Source organism: Gorilla gorilla, chromosome X (genome assembly GCF_029281585.2).
Source record: "Gorilla gorilla gorilla isolate KB3781 chromosome X, NHGRI_mGorGor1-v2.1_pri, whole genome shotgun sequence".
In the NCBI taxonomy this organism is placed as follows: domain Eukaryota; kingdom Metazoa; phylum Chordata; class Mammalia; order Primates; family Hominidae; genus Gorilla; species Gorilla gorilla.
In genome coordinates, this window is record NC_073247.2 from 41,732,144 (window position 1) to 41,750,214 (window position 18,071).

The following is an 18,071-nucleotide window of genomic DNA, read 5'->3' on the forward strand; positions in this document are numbered from 1 at the left end:
GACAGAGCGAGACTCCAACTCAAAAAAGAAAAAAAAAAAAAAAAAAGAAAGAGAAAAAAAAATTAGAACAAGATGAATGTCTATCAGTGGAGTGCTCAGGCATTTGGGAAGAAGAGGGTGTTTCTGGGGCACTGACTACGACAGAGAAAAAGCAATGGGACAGGATAGGAAAGAGAATGGACAAGAGTGTGTTCAGTCAGTGATGGATATTAGCAGAGAGTATACACCTCTAGACTTTGGAATAATAGGGGAATGTCAAAGCTACAAAGGACAGTTTTAAAAAAAAAAAAGACAGCTGTGCTAACAATTTACCAACAGCCATTGAAAGGAGGCTATAATGATAGAATTAGAGAAAGGACTCAGAGACTAAGAGACTCACCTACAAAGGCCATTTTCTTATATACATAGGATTTCTGTGGCTAGAGACTTATTTCCTCCCTTGCTGAACTTCTTCCCCTCTAGCACCTCAATAACTGTGGGGTCCCTGCGGCAGATGGAGATTTCTTTTCCTTCCTCAGCACTGTCTTCTTTTCCTTCCTCAGCACTGTCTTCTTTCCCAAAACCTAGAGTTCCAGAAGCTGCTTACTACAGAGGTTCCAAATATTCCAAATCCCATACCTACTGCCTACTGAAGAGCTAATATGAGAAAACGAAGCTCTGTGGGTTTTTTAATTAATTTCTAAAATATGAAAGAATAAATATGTTACCTAGAAGGTGAATAACTTACAAATTGGAAGCAGCTCCGGACACTTGGCTCAATGTTACTGCCCCCAAAGGATGCAACTTCACCCAACTGTCTTGGAATTTGGATAGAATCATGCAGAAGGAGGCCCAGCCTGCGCTGGTCACAAAATCCTGTTGAACTTGCCACTTGCTTGAAAAGGTCTACAAAGGAAGAAGAAAATTGCAACAGTCAAAACACAGCACCCATGGATGCCAGCAGAACCTGACATCCAACTCAATTCCAGTAGCAATTCTCAAGAGTAGCCAATATTTCCACAGAGTGGGGTTACTTCTAATTTGTGCTAATCTGGATATTTATTATTTTTATGAATCAAGTTAATGATCACTGTATATATATGAAGTGTGATAACTTTTACATAAACTATGTCACTGCAAGAAGCGCAAGCTTACATGTACCCTCGACACTTATATTTCTTCTAAGCCAGAACATAATCCTTGGGAATTATTATATATAGGATGTAACTACATCAAAAAATAAGTGTTTTAGCATTAAGAGACATATCACTGGCCCAAAGCACCACCCTCCTTGGACACCAGAGATTCAAAAATGTACCACAGTTGGGACTTCTTTATGGAGTCATAAGATCACTGAGCTTCTAGTCCATCATGTATGTGTTCCCACAGGATACTGTGCATAGTTTGTTGTTGTTGTTGTTGTTGTTGTTGTTGTTTGAGACGGAGTCTTGCTCTGTCGCCCAGGCTGCAGTGCAGTGGTGCGATCTCTGCTCACCGCAACCTCTGCCTCCCAGGTTCAAGCCATTCTCCTGCCTCAGCCTCCTGAGTAGCTGGGATTACAGGCACATGCCATCACACCCAGCTAATTTTTGTATTTTTAGTAGAGACGTGTTTCACCATGATGGCCAGCCTGGTCTTGAACTCCTGACCTCAAGTGATCCTCCTACCTCGGCCTCCCTAAGTGCTGGGATTACAGGTGTGAGCTACTGCGCCTGGCTGCATATTTCTAATTAATAGCTCATATCATGTTATGCTGGCATTGATTTAATATGTGTCTATCTTTTTTGGCAGGAGAATTATATCCCCTTGAGGGAAGGAACCATATCTTGGTCAGTTGTGTGCCAGAAGTATCTACAGTAGAATGGCAGTACCCGGTGGATAGTAGGTGCCCAATATATGTAACAGAACGAATGAACATACTGAATGCTTGCAATGTTATGTTTTGTTCTCAGATATAAAATTTTAATCATACCTTATATTCACCTAGAAGTTGCCCCTCAAAAAAAGTAAATCCAAGAAAGCTTTCTGTACCCATAAGCACACTTCAAACTCTAGGAAATTAAATGTTTTAACAAGATACCTAAGATGGCACTAAAAATTGAGATTGTACGCACAGCTTTTTATCTGCTCTCCGATATACATACCTAGATGTTTATTTTCAAAGTTATGAGTTACTTTCAAACATCTCATTTTGAATTTAATATTTCTGTTTCACCAACCTAAAAACATGTTCCCTCTTAGTAGTTATTCGAAACACCAACTCAAAGCTTCCTCAATTATTCAATTTAATATTATATTTACAATGTGCTGTTACTATACCATATACACGGTAGATTAGAACCTAACCTATAATAAGTAACTACAATATTTAAAGGAGAAAAGCACACAGATATCCCATCTCATCCAAAATACATTTTAAAATGCTTAACAAAAGCTGTTCAGTTATTTTTCTCTGGTTCTGAGGATGAGAAAACTCAAGTGGAAACTACATAAAAGTGAGAGCCAAAATGGTTTGTGTATTTTGTGGCTTACTCCTGAAGGAGAAATGATCAGTAGGAGACAGAGTGGCTTTTATCTCCTGCCTGTCCTGAAGCTTAGCACATCTCCTCACATGTGTGGCTAGGCCTCAGGGGAAGAGAGAAAAGACAAGCTAGGCTGAATTTGTTTAATATTCCTACTGAAAAGATTGCTTATAAGCATTTCAAGGGGAAAACCAACTGCAGCCTTTCACAATATGAACGGATGGTCACTTGGTCATCTGAACCATCACTCCTCTAGCATTGGCTTTTAATTTGGTTTTACAGTTTTTAAGCAGAAGAACCCAATGCGTAATCAAAAGGAAATTCTGTAGGGTGGTACGTATCTATCCTTTAAGAAACAGCAAGCTATCTGTCTCTCAAATAATAAAATGTTAGTCACGTCACGGAATTGGATGTGTCAGTACAACTTGCAGTAAGATGATTATAAAATAAACAATGTTTCTTCAACATGAATGTCACATAGTATTCTTTAAATAAGAACCCAAAGACTAGCCAAGTGCAGGGATTAAATCTCCACACTTATTTTTCCGACTTACAGAAAGAGGTTAGAAAATCAGACTTGATCCCCTAGGAACATGTGTTTTATTCAGACACAGTCAATGTAATGTAAAATAATGCCTGGACTGGAAAAGCTAATCCTCATTCTCTACTTAAATGCCTGCAATTTAATGTTTGACAAGGAATGGCACAAACTAAATTTTATGACACTCTAAAAGCAGTTCTACATCTTACATGAGGAATCTGCTGTCAAATAAGAACAGTCTGTCATTTCCCATCTAGAACTAGGGTAATTAGCCAACATTAATAAAAGAATACAGCATTAGTATACACGACTTACATCTGTACTTGTCTTCCAAATGTGCTTTACACAGGGAAATGATGCCAGTTTTAAAAGACAGGACACGGATCCTCCCTGTTCGTCCCCTATTATGAAGAATCAAAGCAGAATACAATTACTGACCCTTTCCTAGAGGGTAAACACTTCTAGTTAAGAATAAAGCCTTGAAAAGGAAAAATAAAAGAGTAAAGTGCTCAATGATGTGTGAACTCTATTGACCACTGTTTTATTAAGATTGTTTTGAACTTTTCCAAATTCATTATCTCTTTGACTGATGACCTACAATGCAATGGAAATTCAACCAACTTGACCACTGAATGTTTACCAAGTTTCAATTCCTAAAAACCCTTATTTGAACTGCAAAAGTTCTACATAAATTAAGAAAAAAAAATTCTATTCACCTATGGAAAGCCACCTTGGTTTAAGTTGGTAAGCAGAAGAATTACTAATCTTCACCAATCTACTTTGGTTACTAAAGCAAATTACCTACTTTGGTCATTGAAGCCAAAAAAATTACCAGCAACTAACTGCTCAGCCCTCTTAAATGCTCAGATCTTCATCAGATTGCCCCTTATTGAAAGAAAATTAATTACTTCAGGCCACATAACACGTAATATAAAATATAAATGTTTATCTCTGTAAGAAAAATATCATACTCTATTAAACAACATTCAAATATATGATCTAAAAAATAAATTTATAAATAACCTGTTGCTATATCAGTGTTTTAATATAGATTGCTTTTATTTGCATATTATTTTCTATATTTGCATATAGAAAACTGAAATAAAGCATTTCACGTAACAAATTTATTAATAAGCTAATTTTATCCATGGGGAAAAAAAAGGAAAAATAAGAATGAAAAGTTTTCCATTTTGTAGAAAATGTCTTTCAAGACATGGAATCAATGTAAATGCCCATCAATGAGAAATATGGTACATATACACTATAGAATACCATGCAGCTATAAAAAAGAATGAGATCATGTCTTTCGAACACGGATTAGCTGGAGACTATTATCCTTAGCAAACTAATGCAGAAACAGAAAAGTAAATACTGCATGTTCTCACTTCTAAGTGGAAGCTAAATGATGAGAACTCACGAACACAAAGAAGGGATCAACAGATACTGGGGTCTTGAGGGTGGAGGGTGGAAGGAGGGAGAGGAGCAGAAAAGACAACTATTGGGTACTGCGCTTAACCCATTTATGCTGGAGGTTGCAAATTACTTTTTGTGAAAATCAGACCTTGGCGATGACCTTGAGCAGTAGGATATGAATAATTCCCACAAACTTAGTGTTCCAATAATGGAACACTAGGCATAAATGGGTTAATACCTGAGTGATGAAATAATCTGTAGAACAAACCCCTGTGACATGAGTTTACCTATGTAACAGACCTTCACATAATACCCCGAAACCTAAAATTAAAGTTAAAAAGTGTCTTTCAATAGTTTTTTGGCTTCTTATTTTATTACGGAAAGCTACTGGCCCTTAGATATTGGTAAAAAGAAAAAGGAGAAAATATTTCAGAATCATTCGCCTATAAGCACTTCAAAATCACAAAGGATAGGTCCCAATTGCAGTTATTTTCGGTGAACAATATGCTCAACTTCCAGCTACTAAAATTTATTAAATCCCTCAGTCAAAAAGAAATCCTGGGCACTAATGGACTAACCAAATTCCTATCACTGGAAAATTTTCTTATCTTTTTCCCTCTTAAGAAAAGGTAGATCAAAATTTAACAAATCCACTTTATACAGCAACTCAGATCTTCAAGGAGTTAAAGTTGTCACCAAATACTTTTCAGTCAGGTAGAAGGAAGTTATATATTCAGAATGCATTCACATGCCATCTGCAAAGAAAACAGTGCCAAAATATATTTGAGGGGAAACCTGAATACAAACTCTTATCAAAACTAATGTGAATGTAGTTCACAATTGAACTCTGACATGTTCAAGGACTTGGTAGATGACTATGATGAATGTAATAGTCAGGTGGTCCTGAAATTTTAAAAAGCAATACCTTATCAAAATAAGAAAGAAAAAAAGGTATAAATTTTAGTTCAAAAGGTAGTAGAAGTCTACAACAAAGGTAAAAGGCAAAACAGTTGTTTTGCAACTCTTTTCAGAAAACCTTCCCAGATTTCCAAATGGGAATATGTTCTTGATTGGTGAAATGAGGCATGTAATAATTTTGAGATCTAGGAAGAATTTAGGCAAAATTAAGACCAATTCCTTCTGCTCCCTTCTTCAATTGTCTTCATTAGGCTCAAGAAAAAAAAAAATCAGAACTAGGGATATCTCCCTTGTGTGCAATCCAAAACAAACAATTGTTCTCTAAGAGAGAGTGATGAATGGAGGCGCCAAACTGAAACTTCATAAAATCTTACTAAAAAACAAAATAAAATGAAAAATGTTCTCAGTTTGAGAAGCTAAGTTTGCTGTATTAAGGGCTTGTTTTCATTTTGTTTGGCCTATCAATTCATAATCTTCTGCAAAAGTGTCCTAAGTATCAGCTAAGACCATTCTGATCTGGAGACAGGTGTGCCAGTATCTCCAGGAGCACATCCATGGCCGCCAGTGAGAGGAAGCCACCCCTGAAGTGCATGGAAGAATTCCAAAATCCATGGGCGAGAAAGGGAAAGAACCAAGGGCTATATGTTGACTCATTCCACTATTTGAAAAATGAGTGTCTCGGGGTTTTGTTTGTTTTCTGAGAGCAATCTACACTCTGGCTCTTAACTCCTAGTATATCAAAATATTTTTCAAGTCATAAATGCAAAAATGATTTATCACAGCAAGAGCATTAGGTCCACAGCTTCCAGGGCCCTGTTGTAATGCTAATTACACTTCACCATTCTGTACACTAAGCCTCCTGTGACAGAGCCCGGGAAATAAAAACATGCCATACGTACGTATCATAAACATTCAGCAGCCAGTTCAGACACATATCCACGCAGAGAGGGACGTTGACCAAATTGTTGTGCTCTTGCTCCAGGCGGTCATAAATAGTGGTCAAACAATTAATAATCTGCAGGATATCCATGGGCTGGTCATTTTGCTTGAGGTTGTGCTGGTCCAAGGCATCACATGCAGCTGACAGGCTCAAGAGATCCACTGCAAAAACAAATAAAATCACAAATGATTCAAAGAGTAAAACCTTCCTTTCAGTGTCCTTTTTCCTTTGAGAATCCTAGCTAGGACTCTCTCATACCCTTTAATAAACACCAAACGTGAACCACACTCTCTTTGAAAGGTGTTTTATTTTTATGCCTCGACTCTAAGTTGATGAGTTAGATCAGTATTCAGGATCCGAAGTTGTTCTTAAACCTCACTGGCATTGGGTGAAGATACGGGCAAAGATATAATTCCCATCCTTGGATTACTGGGGAATATCTGAGAGTTAAGGGGACCCAGCCTGTTCTACATAAACAGAGTCAATTTTCACCTGAATAAGAAAAAAAAATGTTTTAGCGGAAATTTTTAAAGAGATCCGATGATACTTTCTTGTATTAGTATTAGAGAAGATCTGTTAGATTCATCTGTAGGGCTAAGGTTGTGTAAACTCTATTTCTAGCTATGCATTTATAATCATTAAGCGCTTTTCTCCTTGAAATATCAGTCACCTCAGCATCTCTCTGCTACCCTAATATTAGGTGAAAAAAATACTCTCCACTAAAATTTTCTATAGGCAAACTAAAGTAATTGTATAATCTATCCAGTTTTCAGACCTGAGGCTCGCTTATTTCTCCTTTCACCTTCAAATTGTATTTCATAATATTCTTTCCAAGTCCTCTAACAACTTTATAAGGCTGAGGAAGGAAAATTCCCTTGATCTGAGGAGGTATTAAATCTTATGCTGGGGACAAAAATTTAACAAAAGTGAAACTTCAACCTTGTCCAACATCAGCAAATCACAAGCTTTATTCCCAAGTGTCATGAAAAGATGCATTTCTCTAAAGCCAATTTATTTGCCAAACTAGAAACACAACAACATTGCTTTTATACTACCTTATACACCTAAGCTCTGGTCGGAATTCTCAGTCCTTTGAGACAAGGAATCAATGCTAATTAAGTAAATCTCTCATGCATCTAGGGGGAAGGGGCATTTCAATTATAAATGTAGTTCACATAAATAGAGGTAAATACCGCTCAGTAAACACCTTTCCCAGTAGTAAAGAAATGCAAACTTAAGGCTTTAGTATATTTTACAAGTTATTCATGGCCAGTTCTAATTAAATATTAAGAAAAAAACAAAAATAGTGGTTAATACCTATGTAGGTTTGTGCAAAAATACTTTTGCACCTATATTGCGCACACATTTTTCTCTTTTAAAAAAAGGAAAACAGAAAATCCCGGAGTTTCCCCCAGAAGCATGAAACAGACATGGTGGTGGAAGCAGGAGTCTGCACTCCTCCCTTGGAAGGGAAGGCCCCTCTGTTTTTGCTCTGAAATACTCTAAAGATAGAGAAATGACCCTTTTCACGGAAGCTGAGACTTTCTTTAAAGTGGGAGGAAGGAAGATAACTTGGGAGACTGATCTGAAGAGTCAAGTGAGAAAAATAATAAAGAATTTTAAAAAGCAATGCAAGGAGGCAGGAGGACGGGAGGACGTGAGGAGGGAATGGCTGAAAGAAGACTGCGTGGGAGGCTGGAGAGAGGTCCAGAGACAAAAGACTCAAACTTTTATTCTCTCTCTCTTCTGTGTGCTTGTTTTCCTCAGAGGGCACATACTCAAGTGCACGTAGTAGGAACACTTAGAAACACAGTATGCCAGCTCCATTACTGGAAGAGAGGAATGGATTTCTTCCAAACACCAATATTCCCAACATGTTTCCTTATATACTGAAGGAAGCTATGGGTGGTTTGAAGTTTTTCAATTATTTTCTTTTTTGTTACTCTGCTTTAGTCATCATAAATATTTTGCCTCTGATCCAGGCATTTAAGAAGTAACTAGTGAAAATTTTTAGCATCACTTTTGTATTAAGAGTCTTATTTAGCCGTGTGATGGAAATGAGCAGAGAAAAACTGCATGCATTTCATTTTATGGGGCCTGCTCTTATCTCTGTACAGGTGAATGGGTAACACATAGAACAGCAAATGTTGAGTATAAATAGCTCCAGAGGGGAGCAAAGCAATTGCTCTGAAATTACAGGAGCAGATGATGACACAGTTAGGAGAGAAATACTGTGCAGTGTGCTCTGCTAAAACTGGATGTGGTTAAACACAAGAACAATCCATCACAGAAGACTGAAGAGCACATTTCCCTAAACAAACATGTCAAACAGAATTCAACTTTCATGGAGCTATTTTGAAAAAAAATTCCATTTAGGTATACACAATCCATGCTATGGACCCGAAAAGGAGGTGAGAATATCAATAGGGACAATTTAATTGCCATGCATATGCTTTTCAAAATGAGCATCTTAGAGAACACACCTCGACTTTTTGATGAAACATTAAATGTAATGATTAGCTCTTTCTAGGACCCTCAATAAGCAACCAGCAGATACAGTTGTGTGAAACCATTGTTTCCTTAAGCTAGGAATTTCCATTAAATATATTATATATATATGTGTGTGTGTGTGTGTGTGTGTGTTTGTGTGTGTATTCACTAGTAGATATATCTTTAAAGCTATATAAAAACCCAAGTATTCTAATACATCTTCACTTTCTAAATTATGTTTACAGTAGAGGATGCTATAGGCTTTGAAGCCATTGAAGAACAGGGACCATGTGGTGGTACCCTATGCATGAGGGCTGTGGGGGTGAGAGAGGGTGGGGACAGGATAAAAATGGCTGACTCTCCAGGATCCTCTTTGCTGTGCAGGAAAAGCAGACAGTGGCGGTTGGGGGGCGGCGAGCAGGCAGGACTTCAACACAGGGATCCCACTAATGGTTCCTGAGGCTCTGGTTGTACCTAATCATCTTCTCAACCTTCTAGCTTCAAAAGCTCATTCTTTTCCTTTCTATGTATACCACAGTAGCTAACTCTTGCTATTCCTTTCTATGTAAGACAGATTTTTTTTGTCTTTTACAGAGTGATAGACTCTTAGAGCCAGAAGGTTGCTTTAAAATCATTTTGCAGTTGAGACAACTGAGACCAGAGATATGGAGACTCACTCTGGGTGTTATGGCAGGATATCTAGGTTTTCTGATTTCTCATGGAGGTACATATTGTAAGGGGGAAAAGTGGGTGGCAGAAGGTGTCCTTACTGACTTTACAGAACAGGAAAACCATTCTGCATTCCATGCTAATGACAACAGTAGGATAAAACAGAAGCACCAAAAAGTTGGTTAGTGGAGAAAAAAAAAGTCTCATGGTGCCTATATAACCCCAAGTTCATCCTATAGGTCAATCTGGATATTCTATGTTGATGTATAAATAATTCTGTGATCTAATTAGCACAGAAACAGAAAGAGGTGAGTAATGGTGGAAGAACTGCTGTATGTTTGCTGATTTTTCTTGCCCAGGCATGCCATTCTACAGGCAACTTACACTTATGGCTGAGGGACCTCCCAAGCAAATCTTTGCACTTCAAGAAAGTCAATGCACTTTGATGTAGTTGTCTGTGCAGTAAGGGTTAATTCCAGAGAGGCTGGAGTTGGCACCAGATGACTTGCTAAAATATCTACACAGTGCAGAGCCCTGGTCAAAGCACTTGCTTTTCAAAGTGACTTACTGTGTTGAAGTGTAGCCATTGGGTTGCAGGTTATCACCATTGTTTATTGCTAACAGTAACACTGACCATTTTTACCCGGGCACAGTGAGACCAACGGAGGCCACTGAGTTTGAGGCTGGTTACATAGGAACAGTATGCCTAGGTTACCCACGGGATATAAGAAACCCTGGCTGAAACTCCAATTTGTGCTCCCTGGTTTCCAAGGTGTTTTGTGCTCACATCAGTAGCTCTTGTTCCAAGAGAGAAAATGCATCTTGGTGTGGCTCTTGTAGACAGAGGGCAATTATAGCTTGTACCTGTCCTCTCTGGACCCTATGCTGTGAGGCAGGCTGTGGCTGTGACACTTATTCTTGTTTTAATGTTGTGGGTATATTGCATCCTTTTTCTGCAAGGAACTCTAGATTCGTAAGCACTGTCATTTGGTTCCTGTGAGTCCTCTTTAGCAATTGAACCCTGTTTAACTTCCACTGTCAGGGCAGTGAGTGTCAGAAGCAAGATTGTTTAGAACACCTCCAACTCATTCTTAGCTAAAAGTATGACTGAGGCATTATTTAGAAAGAAAAAAAGATGACTCTGATAAAACGGATGAAAAAGAACCTTTGAAGTTGCTCAACAAGCTACGCTTGGTTGAAAGTAACACAGGCTTTGAAATTGGTTACTGATGGTGTAACTTTCTAGTGGAATCTGGAAGTGAGAGAACTTGAACCTAAGGAGCTAACAAAATGGATTAGGAGGCAATTGCAAACTGATGGCAAGGCTGCTAAAAAAAATCCAATTCCTTGGCTGGGTTGGCGAAAGCTAACGTTAAGTTCAGAATTTCTTTCCATTGGGCTTCACCCTCTCTGGCCTGCAGGTGGAGTCCCAACCAAAAAGCTGAAGCAACTATCATTTTTGAGAAATGGGCTACACCTGTGAGACCAGTTACAATTAAAACGATAATTCAAGTGGGGCACTTACAGGTATTCCCTATGTCACTACAGGTTTCTTTTTTGATGCCAGACCTAGTAGTCCCTGAACTGGGGCTACAATTAAGAGTTTCAAAGGCTGGTAATATTCCAAAATAAGATACTATGGCTATTAGTTGGTACTTAAGCACAAGCATTCCACAAGGATCAACGGAATGGATTACTCCTTCCTTGTGCCTTGCCTAATTGAAGCTATCACACAACCCCATCATAGGTTGAAAATATCTTAAGTCACAAATGCATTTAATACACCTAACTAACTGAAACTCACAGCTTAGCCTAGCCTACCTTCAATGTGCTCCCAACACTTACATCGGCCTACAGTTGGGCAAAACTGTCTAGCAACACCTTACACAGTAAAGTGTCAGTTGTTTAGCCTCATGATCTTGTGGCTGACCGGGAGCTGAGGTTCAGTGCTGCTGCCCAGCAACGGGAGAGAGTATCATACCGCATATTACTAGCCTCGGAAAAGATCAAAATTCAAATGTAGAAGTAGAGCTTCTATTGAATGCATATCACTTTGCATCACTGTGAAATCAAAAAATTGTTAAGTTGAAACTTCACAAGTTGGGGACTGTCTGCATTGTGTGGTGTGTGTGTGTAGCTGGGGAAGAGGTTTGGCTTAAAATTAATGATAAAAGGAAAAAGGTGAGATTGTTGCAAGGGGAAGGAAACCACCAAAGACACTTTTTTTCTTTTTTCTTTTTTTTTGAGACGGAGTCTTGCCCTGTCACCCAGGCTGGAGTACAGTGGCGCGATGTCGGCTCACTGCAAGCTCCGCCTCCCAGGTTCACGCCATTCTCCTGCCTCAGACTCCCGAGTAGCTGGGCCTACAGTCGCTCGCCATCACGCCTGGCTAATTTTTTGTATTTTTAGTAGAGATGGGGTTTCACCGTGTTAACCAGGATGGTCTCGATCTCCTGACCTCGTGATCTGCCTGCCTCGGCCTCCCGAAGTGCTGGGATTACAGGCGTGAGCCACCGAGCCCAGCCGATACTTTTTTTTTTTTTTTTTTTAAAGGGAAAACCTAATATAATGTTGCTGCCTACGGAGAGGTTTAAAATAAGAGAATAATATGCTCCCTTAGCTTAGACTCAGATGCCTCTTGGGGTGGAGGACTCTGCTAAAACCTCCTCCTCCTTGAAAGAGCCAAGATGTGAGTGGGAGAGTCAGCCAACCTATCCAACACACTGGATGATGAGCTGGGAGTTCTAACTGCGACTGCAACACCATGGAGCAATATTAATGTGGCTTTTGGTTAGTATTCGTTAATGTCTTTTGGTTCTTCTTTCACAGGACATATCTGTTATTAATCATCTGTGTCAGGAAATACCCTGAGGGAATATTTACCCAGTCAAATCTGAAGAACAATGATTTATAACAATCTCAATAAACACTGTGTGGCCATTAATTGTGATGATGAAGGTTTAGCAAAGGTATTGGGCATGTGATAGAAGGCTTACGTGCTGTATGTTTCATCTGTTATAACATTATGTGTTTAAAAAAATAGCTATTTGCCCCATTACTCCGTGTGGAAAGCCATTAGTGGGTGGAGGGACAATTGGGACAGCTTGAATCAGTGACAGATATTTAAGTTGAATTTGGTGGGCCTACTTTCCTGAGACTGAAAAGCTAGAAATTTGATATGGATGGCTACAGAAATTTCTGTGACATACCCAAACCAAAGTCCTTTTAGGAGTGACTACTATTCATATGATTTTAGCCTAGTCACATTTTTGTGTCTCATGTGTATTTCCCATTAAAGATGTTATTCTCAATGGCAACATGTCTGGTGGACCAAGGGGCATGAATCCACTTGAAATAAAAGAAACAGGAGAATTAGGAACTGGGCTAGAGATACCTGGCCAGGTAGAATTTGCTTTGAATGAGAAATGATAAACTGATGAAAAAGACTTCCTAGTGCAAGAAGGGCACTTCAAGGGCATCCAATTCCAGGAGGAAGGATAGGGATGGCAAGCTGCCAAGGTTGATAGCTGGAGAATGGAACCAATAATTACTAGAAAACAGAACCTACTAGGTGTTCTTTAATCTCTTTAGCATCCGACTGAGAGAAAACCATTCTTTCCCTAGTGGGTAACAGCTAAACAAGATTACAGTATTTCCCCTGGGAGATAGATGGGTCATGTTATGAGACCTCTCTTGGGCAGTAATATCTGTCAAACCATATAAACTGAGAAAATTAGTTTGGCTATGTCCTCAAGATGTCTTCAACTCAGAACTAACAGAGACATGGCCTCTAACCTATGTGAAAAATAATACATGGTATATAGAAAAAGTAGATTTTTGTAGGAGAGTGGCAAAATAATTACACTGGCCTCTCGAGACCCCCTTGCTGTGGAGGCAGCCTGTGGCTGTGGATCCATATCCTGACAGTAATGCTCTTGTAATGTAGCCTTTTCTGGCAATAGAGCATGGATTTGTAAGCCATGTTATTGTGGGTCCTGAGAGTCTTCTTTAGCAACTGAAGCCTATCTAATGTCACCCTTAGTGCACCATCAAAAGGTGAGGTGCATTTACAGAGAAGGCGGTGCATTTTTCACCGGTTTGTCATGGTGAGGGTGAGTCCAGAAACTGTGACTATTCACACAACTCCAGCCTGTACCAAATCTCTATAATGTGTGCTTTAGTTGCTGAATAGAGGCAAAATGTTCTCTATTTCTTACTGTTTGCAGAATATTTGTCACACTTATCAACTGCAGTATATTTAGCCCTATGGTTTGGGCTCTCTCCAACCCACCACACATTAATAAACTAAATACACTTGCTTTGTTAAGCGCGTTTTTATTTCTGCTCTTACAAGTTGGCTTTTTAATTTTAGAAGCCTCACACCTGTAGAATGTCATCAGAACTACAAAGGGAGAAAGTAAATGCTTAAATTACCTTCTTCATAACTTTCAATGGAGTATCAGCTATATGAAACAGTTTAAAAATCCTTCTTACCAAGATTTTATCTTTGTTCCTGCTTTTCTATCAAGTTTCATTTTCATTCCCAATGTGTTGAGAGGCAGTAAGGAGTCATGCAACACTTAACTGATTACAAACTGGGGACATTATAGGCAAACGGTGATGCTCTCCACTTAAATAGTGAATTCTCTATAGTGGATACAACTGTGTTATTTGGCTTTCTGCAATACGGAAACATTGGTAGGGAAGTGAAAAAAAATAAGATCAAGTGCTTAATAGAGGTGGAAGTGCATATTTCCAAGGCATCTGTAATTCAAACTCTTCATTGGCATCAGTTAATCACTGAGATAACATCACTAATTTTCCTTAAAGTTAGAGTTGGTAGAAGTGGCCTTTGGTAGGGAAAGCTAGCCAGGGCAAGTTTTATTTACCTGTACCGCAGACAATAGCTCTTTATCATGGCTTTGCAGGCTTAGAAATGACAAAAGCCTGGGACCTAAATCTAAGCAAATATAAAATTAAGAGAAAATTCTTAAATCATATATTGAAAGTAAGTAATGTGACCACACGTATGTTCAATAAAAGGATGGGGTGAACTCTTCATTCTCTAGTTTTACTATATATGGCACCCTCCTAGCATTAATGAGAATTCAATACTTAATTTAGATAAATACACCTTAATTTTGGCATACTTGAATTTTTTTCACATATTAGAAAAGCCATGCTCAGAAAGGAAATGCAGAGAATTTCAAATTGACTTAAAAGTGAAAATTTAAACAAATTATTCTACATTTGGAGCTTACCTTTATTACAAGGTTATCACCTCAAATGGACAAAATTTTGTATATTATTAAATTCACCCATTTTCCCAATGTTTATTGGAAATTATAAGTTGAAATGACAGACAATAAAACACATATGTGAATGGAATTTTTTTTGAGCAGGAAAATCGAATAATGCCTAAATCCAGGGTGAAAATGGACATTATAGAAAGGAACAGTCATTATAAGGTTTTTCCATCTGGTCTATTTCTGGGTTTCTTTTTTTTTCATACTATAAACTGGAACAACTGGTTATCTTCTGAACTTTTAGGATCTCACAGGAATATTCTCTAGCACTTCATGATAACCAGTGCCTAATTACTCCTTTATTAAAGGAAAGCAGTAGCTCTGGGATGGGGCAGGGGCAGGTGAAGAAAAAGAGGCAAGAAAACTTTCTCTATTCAGCCCCCTGACTCGATCCCATCCCAAACTACTTTTTCCCAGCTATGACGTATTAACAGGTCCTAAGGAAATCCTCGACCTGGAAAGCCCTTTAAACACCAGTTAAACTTGGCAACTATATAGCTGAAAAATGATAACTTCAGGCTATAAGGAAATGGAAGCCTTGGTTTACTTTCATTCATGCATTCATTTCATGAAAACACATTGAACCATGCTGTGTGCCAGGTTTTGTACTAAGCACTGGGGATACCAAGATGAAGGGAAAAGGCCTAGTCTCTCTTTCCAAATAATTCCACTTCTAAGGCATTTCTTCTCTATCTCTGTGTAAGAACCATATGCCAAGTGACTCCTTGACTATCTTATTGCTAGCCTCTGCAGATCCTCTGGTTGAACCCCTTTATTTCTGAAGACCTGGCAGCCAGGGTTCACGGTCCTTCTCTTTTGCCCAGTTCTCGCTCCAATTCTGCATGATTTCAACATTGGCATGGGGGACTCATGCATCATTCTAGCCTCTGAGTTCCTTAACTTGCTATTTCACCTCCATGGAAATTCACATCCACTCTACCTCTGCCACCTACTCAAATGGCTATATCCTAGATCTAATCACCTGAAACTGTTCCACCTTCAAAATAATGTTCATCTATGATTCTCTCTGACCACAACTTCTTGACCTTCAGTTCCTTTACTACTTCTTCCCCTACCTCCCTGAAGAGTTAGCATTTTCATCCCTCTACCTCCTAATTACCAGTTTCCATATGCGTTCACAGCTTCTCCTACCCAACAGGGACTTGTCAGTATCATTTTAATCAATCTTTTGCCCAAATCCTCACTTCTCTTGCCCAGCTGTTCTCTGCCTACCCCAGGACAGAAGCATCTGGCTCCCAACTGCTAAGTGTGCCTGGGGAAATACCACACCCCTGCAGATTGGAGCTACCGTGAAACACTCAGCCGCCTCTGGGTTCACACAGCTGGTTTTCAACTCTGCCCTCTCTCTTATTCTCCACAAAGATAAGCCCAACTTCTTCATCTCCTGCTGTTAACTGCATTGCAGGGACTCTCCTCTCCATACAAAAAATGGAAGCCTTTATAGTAAGACATCCTTCACCTTGCTGCTACCTGGTTTCTTAGTTACCTGGACCTGCCCAGATCCTTCCCTCTACCCCACCCATTACAGTGGAAGAGAGGTATCTCTTCCCTCCCTTGGGCTCTGGATTACCTGCCCATATTCTCTGAGAACTCACATTATTTATCATCTCCTCTTGGGCCAATAATTGTAATCTCACCCTGTCTTCTCATACTCATATAAATACATTCCCATGAATACTATATTTTTGGCCTGCATTTGATTGAAAAAAATGCACATAAGTTGACCCAAGCAGTTCAAACCCATGTTGTTCAAGGATCAATGTATACACACACACACACATATACACATATTGTGCCACATAATGACATTTCAGTCAACAATGGACTGCCTATATGACAGCGAGCCCATGAGATTACACTATATTTTTACTGTATCTTTCTATGTTTAAATACGTTTCGATACACAATACTTACTATTGTGTTACAACTGCCTACAGTATTCAGAACAGTCACATGCTGTACAGGTGTATAGCCTAGGAGCAATAGGCTATCCCATACAGCCTAGGTGTGTACTAGGCTATACCATCTAAGTTTGTGTAGTACTCTCCTATATTGACATAACAACAAAGTTGCCTAACAACACAGTTCTTAGAACATATCCCCATTGTTAAGCAACACGAGACTGTACATACATTTCCATTAACTCCTCAGCCCCCTCCAACTAGCTACCACCCCACTCTTCTCCCCTTCATAAGTAAATTTCTCCAAGAATCATTCATACCTTCTCTAATTCTCCACTTTTGGTTCACTTTTGAACTCACCACACCACTTCCACTGTGCCTCTAAAATCTCACCAAAGTTACTAGGGACCTTCCTGTTGCTAAGTCCAATGGGCATTTTCCGCAACTTTATGCTGACATCCCAGCAACATCTGACCCTGGTAACGGGTTCTTTCTTTCTTCCCATGGAGCATGTGGCATCATAACCTCTTGGAATTTTCCTTCTTTCCTCCTGGCCATTCCTTTGCAGTCCCTTCTGTAGGTTGCTTATCCTGTGTCCTAAATAACTTCCCTTCTCACTCTACACTTTCCTGGAGCTATCCAATCCTCTCCCCCGTTACAAGCAGCACCTACAGGCTCATGATCCCTAAACGTTGTTTGTATATTTCTCCTGAGCACCACAGCTCCGTGTCTAACCTTACCAGACAAGTCCCACATTCACCTGATATTCCAAGCCAAGCACCTAAGTGTCTTCCTTGACTCCCTTTCACTCACCACATCAAGCTTGTCCAACCTGTGGCCCAGGATGGCTTTGAATGAGGCCCAAATGAATTCGTAAACTTTCCTAAAACATTCTTTTTTTTTTTTTTGCGATTTTTTTTTTTTTTTTTTAGCTCATCAGCTACCGTTAGCGTTAGTGTATTTTATGTGTGGTCCAAGACAATTCTTCTTCCACTGTGGCCCGGAGAAGCCAAAAGATTGGACATCCCTGCACCACATCAAATGAATCACTGAGGCCTGTCAAATCCACTTCCTAAATATTTCTAAATTCTCTCCACTTATCTCCATTACTACTCTGCTAATTCAAGCCACCACATTGCTGGTTTAGATTACTGCAACAGGTTTTTCTCCTGTCACTCCCACATCGCACCAATCCATACTCTGTTCCACAGCAAGAATCATCTTTCTAAGTGACAATCTGATTATGTCACCCCCAGGCCAAATCCTCTGACCTCTAAATTCCTTAACTTGGGTTTTAAAAACCTTGCACAATCTGCTTCCTGCTTCTCTCTCCAGCCTGTTATTTCACAATAGATCTTTCCCCTGGAATTC

General features: G+C 39.2%; 1 protein-coding gene across 17 annotated transcripts in view; it reads right to left on the reverse strand.

Moving 5' to 3' along the window:
* Positions 1 to 18,071, reverse strand: part of DMD (dystrophin) — a 2,091,067-nt gene that overhangs the window by 83,950 nt on the left and 1,989,046 nt on the right. For all 17 annotated transcript variants that reach the window (XM_055376532.2, XM_055376533.2, XM_055376528.2 and 14 more), the window contains 3 exons: positions 6,273 to 6,474; positions 3,358 to 3,443; positions 728 to 885 (listed from right to left, as the gene is read on the reverse strand). In XM_055376532.2, coding sequence (XP_055232507.1) covers positions 728 to 885; positions 3,358 to 3,443; positions 6,273 to 6,474 — 446 coding nt within the window. The remainder of the gene's footprint in view (positions 1 to 727; positions 886 to 3,357; positions 3,444 to 6,272; positions 6,475 to 18,071) is intronic.